The sequence below is a fragment of the Poecilia formosa genome, unplaced genomic scaffold (assembly GCF_000485575.1).
Source record: "Poecilia formosa unplaced genomic scaffold, Poecilia_formosa-5.1.2 Scaffold343, whole genome shotgun sequence".
Classification (NCBI taxonomy): domain Eukaryota; kingdom Metazoa; phylum Chordata; class Actinopteri; order Cyprinodontiformes; family Poeciliidae; genus Poecilia; species Poecilia formosa.
In genome coordinates this window covers 287758-294439 of record NW_006800282.1, presented here as the reverse complement: position 1 = coordinate 294439, position 6682 = coordinate 287758, and the positions used below count along the sequence as shown (strand labels likewise).

At 40.0% G+C, this 6682-nt stretch overlaps 1 protein-coding gene across 1 annotated transcript; it reads left to right on the top strand.

The window, feature by feature from the left end:
- The first annotated feature begins 1673 nt into the window (after positions 1-1673).
- rpl17 (ribosomal protein L17) lies at positions 1674-6434 on the top strand. Its single transcript, XM_007574048.2, has 7 exons — positions 1674-1728; positions 2160-2209; positions 2391-2431; positions 3138-3272; positions 3444-3542; positions 5462-5653; positions 6358-6434. Exons 2-7 carry the CDS (start codon positions 2170-2172, stop codon positions 6403-6405), a joined length of 555 nt encoding a protein of 184 aa, XP_007574110.1. The 5' UTR covers positions 1674-1728; positions 2160-2169; the 3' UTR covers positions 6406-6434.
- The last annotated feature ends 248 nt before the right edge of the window (positions 6435-6682 follow it).

Sequence of the window (6682 nt, the reverse complement as noted above, 5' to 3'; positions counted from 1 at the left end):
CTAGCTTCACACACATGACGTTGCCACCACCATGATTCACTTGGAGATGCTGTGTTCAGGGGCTGTGTTCACTGTCGGATTTTTTCTACTACTCATAACTTTTTTCTTGTAGCTCAGAAAGTATAACTTTGATCTCATTTGATCAGGATCCCTTTCGACCTTTTTGATGTCCTACAGTACTTGTAGCAAATTGCAACCTTGACCTTCTTCCTGCTTCTGTTCCGTAAAGGCCGGCTCCTCCACAGCTCCCATGGGAGTCTTGTCTGCTTCCCTGATTAATGTTCTCCTTGGTCAGTCTGTCACTGACCAAGGACAGACTGACCTTGGTCAGTCTGTCCTTGGTGCTCAGTTTTGTTGAGCACCAACAAAACTGAATGTCTTCAGTTTTGTTGGTGCTCAATCCATCCTCTCTCCATGTTCAGATGATGGACTGACCAGAACTCTGTGAGATACTGCTGCTATGATAGCGAATAATAATAGATTGTTGAATGCAGAATTAGCCCAAAATATACATTTCCAGACCATTTTTAATTAAAAACTGTCATATTAAAACCTTTCATTTGCTCAAATAAGCAACTTTAACCTAATAAATGAACAGTGAAAGTCAGTGTCATAAAGTGTGTGAATCTGACAGCAGTTTCACACACTTTTTGCATGTTACCCGATTTTGTTCCACATGTTACCGATAAACAAACACAACAGATCAAGATTAAGTGTAAGAACATTTTACAGTATGTAGATAAATGTTACAAATTACTTACTAATGTGCAAATTACTTACTAATAACTTAGAAGGTATAAGAGCTATAGCATCTTTAATTAGTTTTAGCTATGGTTGACTTCCTGTTTGAGTGGTGATGCCTTTGTTTTGAAGGGACAATTTCCTGCTTAACTGGAAAGGCAGATTAACGGCAATCAAAAAACTAAAGATAAACTGTAACAGAGCTTATAAAATGAATCGTATTAGCAGCCTCATTAATAAAGACAAAAGGTATAGTTACGATGTAAATAAGTACTTGTTTTAAATATTTGTAATTTAAACTGCATTTCTTTATCAAAATATCAAAACTAAAGTTAGCTTACGTTGAAAGAAAAAAATTCAAGCTGTGTTAAAATTCATCTGTAAGGTATGCTGCATCTAATATGGCATCACTTGATTACAATATTTTTGTTTCTTTATGACCTATGTATCTAACACTGCAATAGTCTGTTAAAGGCATTTCTGTCAAACTAGAACAACATTCTTCAGAAACACAATCGAACAGAAACAGAGTTGGTTGTTTTAAAATTGATTGTGGTATTTTCTAGTATTATAACGTTAAATAATAACAGGACTTGACTGAATACCAAGATAAATTAGTGGTATTTAAATTCAGAGTAATTAAAAAGACAAAACGAGACAGACAAGAAAACGGAATCACGGACAAAACTCATTGGTTTCTGAGGACGTGAGCGCTGACTGAACAGATAAGGCTCCAGCCAGGATTAACTGAGCCTAGCTGCACAGGATATCACCATAGTTTATGTGTTACCGCTTTTAAGAAATCAAATCGATGCTTAATTAAGGCAGGATATCCGGAAAACCCCGGCTTAAGCCACTAACCTAGTTTTGTGAAACAGTCCTCTGATCAGTGCCACCTCCTGACCAGCAGGGGGCGGTAAACTAAGACGAAGCAGAAGAAGAGGAGCACAGTCTACCGTACTTCCTCTTCCCACTGCGGCCTCAGAGGTGAGGATCTTAGTTTTTTTTTCAAGGAGCAGAATCTGCTCACAATCTCTTTTAAATCTTCTCCATCCAATGTTTTATCGCATTGGGTTTCATCTATTGATAATAAACAACCAATCTGGCGTCATATGTTTGAGTTGAAAGGCGTAGATTATGGATTATATGTTAAATAGTGTGAGGACGCTGGGTTAGGTCGCTACTGTAGCTCTCCGCCATGTTGGCTACATGTGATGATACACACTTAAATGCTATTTTTTAAAAGAATATTAACAACATATTCTTTCCTCAAGACAGTGCCGAATTTATGTTAATTCTGGTTTTGTTGGCATTTGTTTTAGAAAAATGAGTAGACGATAGCAACTACAATTAGCGTGTTTTCTTGCTGAGCTGAAGGAGGGGGCTCAATGAAAACCCTGACCGTGTTTGTGTTGCAGGTATCTGAAAATGGTCCGCTACTCTCTCGACCCCGAGAACCCTACTAAATGTAAGTAAAACCCGCAGCAGGGTCTGGGTTCGGGGCTTCGCTCGGTGGCTGTGATGACTCTTAGGACACCTTTGGATTAATCGTGAAAAGAACTTATTAAACCTGAGCTACACAGTACTGAGGCAGTGAGTGTTTTGTTAGCTGCTGGGTTGTTGTTTCATGTCTTCATTTTTCGTTTCAGCATGCAAGGCGAGGGGCTCCAACCTCCGGGTTCACTTCAAGGTAAGCCGCCCAGCTGGTCACATGTTGAATCAGACTGTCACTTTAAGATGCCTTACCTTATTTTATGTGACTTTATAAAATTGCTAATAAGGCAAGAGAACTACTTTCTTTTTAAGTATTTAGCTTTTGAATATGACATTCTGTTACACAACAATAGATTTTTCTTTAAGTTGTGGAAATTGTCCAAATGTTTCATCAATCCTTAAACCTCTGAGTGACTGCCAGAAACTCAGAGTTCCTGGTAGACAGAGTTTTTGATTTTAGGTGTTTCAAACTTAGTTTTCCTCCTGAGTTGGCATTCAGTGCAAATCTTTTTTTGTCTCCATCTTAATTTTGTTTTCATTATGAAAAGAATAATGACAATAAAGGATGATCAAATGTACTTGGATGCTGTTACAGTTCAGAGCTCTACATTGAGTTAAACCGTCTTTTAAACCAAACCAAGGAAATGTAATTCAAGTTGAATCAGGGACCTTAGAGGTGTTAGTTCTGCATCTTTACCAGAGTCATATCAGGTCTAGTGTTTAAATTTATACTTTTTAAAATTTACACAGCTGATTAAGGGGCTTGTCTCTGTACATAGTCGAAAAATTGTGACATTGTTGAACTTTTGTTTGTTTCAGCTCTGTTTAATCTCACCAGGTTTTTCTCCAGTCTAAACAAATTAGTTTTACTCAACTCCTGTGCTTTATGTTTTCCCTAACAGAATACCCGTGAGACAGCCCAGGCCATCAAGGGCATGCACATCCGCAAAGCCAACAAGTACCTGAGGGACGTCACGGTCAAGCACCAGTGTGTCCCCTTCCGTCGCTACAATGGTGGGGTGGGCCGCTGTGCTCAGGTTAGACCCAGCACCAACACCTGGAGGGGGCGTACAGGCTGCCATGATGACCTTCTTAGGACACCTTTGGATTAATGATGAAAACAAACTCTTAGTCTGAGCAGTGTTGGGGGGAAACTTTGAGACTGAATGGCGAGGATGTGTCTCTTCTAATTGGTTTATTGTTTCCAGGCTAAGCAGTTCGGCTGGACTCAGGGTCGCTGGCCCAAGAAAAGCGCAGAGTTCCTGCTGCACATGCTCAAGAATGCAGAGAGCAACGCTGAGCTGAAGGTGAGTCCAGGTCTGGTATCAGACAGGCCATATAGCATTTGGCACAAATGTACAAAACACAAGTATGTCTCCATTAGATCTGTCATGTAATGTTAATTTCTGAGAATATTTCTCTCCAATTCCATTAAAAATGATATTTAACTGCTTATCTTGATGCCAACTCAAATTACAATACCATTGAAAAATAAATCCAGTAATTTGATAATTGAAACCAATTTATTACAGTGATTTATTTTCTACATTGCTTTCTGTTTATCTTAATAACTGGCTGATTACAACTTTATGATCTCAAAAAATCAGAATATTCAATAAAATCTATATATGTAACAGAATTATGTTTCTCATATTTGTTTCTTTTCTTCTCCATAGAAGTTTAAACAGAGACTCAAAGGACATGTTTTTATGTCCACAGACTGAAAAGGCAGTTTTCAGTTTTAATGCATTTAATGAAAGCATTAATTCAGATTTTTGTTCTGCAGATAATCAGTTAGCTAAATAAAGAAACCTGCCCAGTGTTTCCCATAGGGACTTGAACTTTTCAACCCTTTTGATATATTTAGCACAGAAACAAATCGCAGCAGGCCAAAATCAGTCAGGCTTTTTAAATATTGTGATCGGCCAGAAAATTGCAATCGCTGCACCTCCACTTTCTTTTAATAACAGTAATAATAACAGTTTCTACTGCTACTTGCAGGAGAGCAAACTGCTGCCATTAAAACACCACCAAACATGTTTAACCCTCTTGCAGTCTTAAGAGATGGGGTCATTAGGACCCCCACAAGTTTTTTGGTCCAGCAGGGTCGCACAGATATGTGTGTGCATTTACAAGGTTTTTTGTGGATGTGTGGTTTCGGAAACTGACAGTTTGGCCGTGACATTTGCCACGCTCCTCCAGAGTGTTGTTAACACTGATATCCTAGTGACTGTTTTTTTGTTCGCTCTGTCTGATGGAGAGAGTGCGTGTTCACCAGCGTGTGAGATCACCTGTGTGTGAGGATCAGTGATGAGAACATGTTTTTCAGTCGGTAGCCTAAAGTGGTGTGAGACTTGAAGCCTAACTTGGATTGTAGGGAAAACACTGGGAAACATTGAACACTTTTCTGGCAACTTCATGTAGGCTTGGGTAGAAAAATGAAGAGTTGAGGTATAACCTAAATATAGGGAAGTTTCATTGTTTCATACTCAATTTGTGTATGATTTTGTGGTTAAATAATTAAATAAAAAATATATCTATATAGAAACACAGTAACTTTATGAAATCCTGCTTTTTCTTCCCAGTGATGTGACTGGAACTTGATACCAGCTGCTTGCTGGTATTCAAGCACATGCTTCATTTTAAACAAACTGCTCATATTTTTGCAGTAAGCATCAGCTCACACACTTTGTAGATTACCTTTTTCTACTCCTGGTCTGTTTAACCCTCCATTGGTCTTACAAAACAGTATTTTTTAGTCAGTGCAGTCTGGTGGAGTTGCACATCTGCACAGCATTGTGCTAAGAGCGCTGAAGGTGAACCAACTCCAGATAATCAACATTTTGCACTGCCTTTTTAACCAGCTCTTCCCTTCTCAGCCAGCTGATTACATCAACAAGCGTTAATGCGGTTAGCCGGTAGACTACAGGACTCTATTGTAGGCCAAATTTCTACTAATTCCATATATGTCGCACTTTCCTATTAGCTGGTTAGTCAGGCTATCTGCTGTGGTAGAACTTAAATTTTTACTCCATAAATATCAGTTTAATATTTCTGCTCAGGTCATCTCTTCCAACAGTCAGTGGTTTTGAGACAGAGTGTTCTCTTAAAACCTTGGTGTGCCTTGACATCTAATTTCTTATTTTCATCACGTATTCAGTCTGGTTTTATGTATTATTTATGATTTGTGACAACTTCTTAGATTTTACCCAATCTGTGATTTCAGGGTCTGGACGTGGACTCTCTGGTCATCGAACACATCCAGGTCAACAAGGCCCCCAAGATGAGGAGACGCACATACCGTGCCCACGGCCGCATCAACCCCTACATGAGCTCACCGTGCCACATCGAAATGATCCTCACCGAGAAGGAGCAGATCGTTCCCAAGCCAGAGGAGGAGGTGGCCCAGAAGAAAAAGGTGCAGTACAGATGTTGACTGAAGAGCTCAGACCAGCAGGTTCAGCTCAGGTTCCTGAAGCCCTTTCTCCACAGCCAAGGTTTTAACCAGGTCTTACCCAGAATGCCTCTTACCCAGAATGCCTCAGCTGCACCCATGTCATTACCAGATCCTTCAGTTCCTTCCTGTTTTCTGTACCACTGTAGAGGTGGTACTAACCAGGTAACTAGGCATGCCACTTGATTGGCCTGTGGGAGGCACAGTGAGACTGCAGTAGATTTTGATCTGCAAGTCAATAATTCCATGGTCAAATCTTTAAGTTCAAACCTTTTTATCAATTATAGCATCAACCGGACAGGGCAACAGACAAAATGTACCCAGAGATTTCAGAGAAGCTGTTTGCCCAAGGGGACAGAGTGACCCCACCAGAGCAGGGTCCACATTCTGAGAAATGCACCCAGTCAGACCAGAACCAAAGCAGACCAAACCCGGCTAGAGGGAGACTAGACAATGGAGAAAGGGCTTCAGACTGAACCAGCTGTATGACTGAACACATCCACTCACTGAGGCACTCTTTGATGGTTGCCATGATGACTACTTAGGACACCTTTGGATTCTCCATGAAAATAAATGATTACATTCTGAGCAACTAAGCAGCAAAGTTGTCATTCCAGTTGTCATTCCTGTCATCACAGAATCGGTATTAACAGAGTGTCTGTCTGCAGGTTTCACAGAAGAAGCTGAAGAAGCAGAAGCTGATGGCACGCGAGTAAAGTCTAATAAAAACTGTCTTGTAATATCAGTCCAGACTCTGGATCTTTATTCTTCTTTACCTACTGAATACCTGAAGTTTGTCCCATAAAGGCTGTTAATTCAGAGAGATTACCTGCAGAGCCTAAGCTGAGGTATTCTGTTTAGAAGTGGCTTTAATCACATGAATGCTTTCTGTTTGATCAGCTGCTGTAAACATGCAGCAGATGGTTAAAATATGACCTCTTCCCAAACTATACAGCTTAGTTTTCCAATTGAATTGACTGAGATATTAGGGAA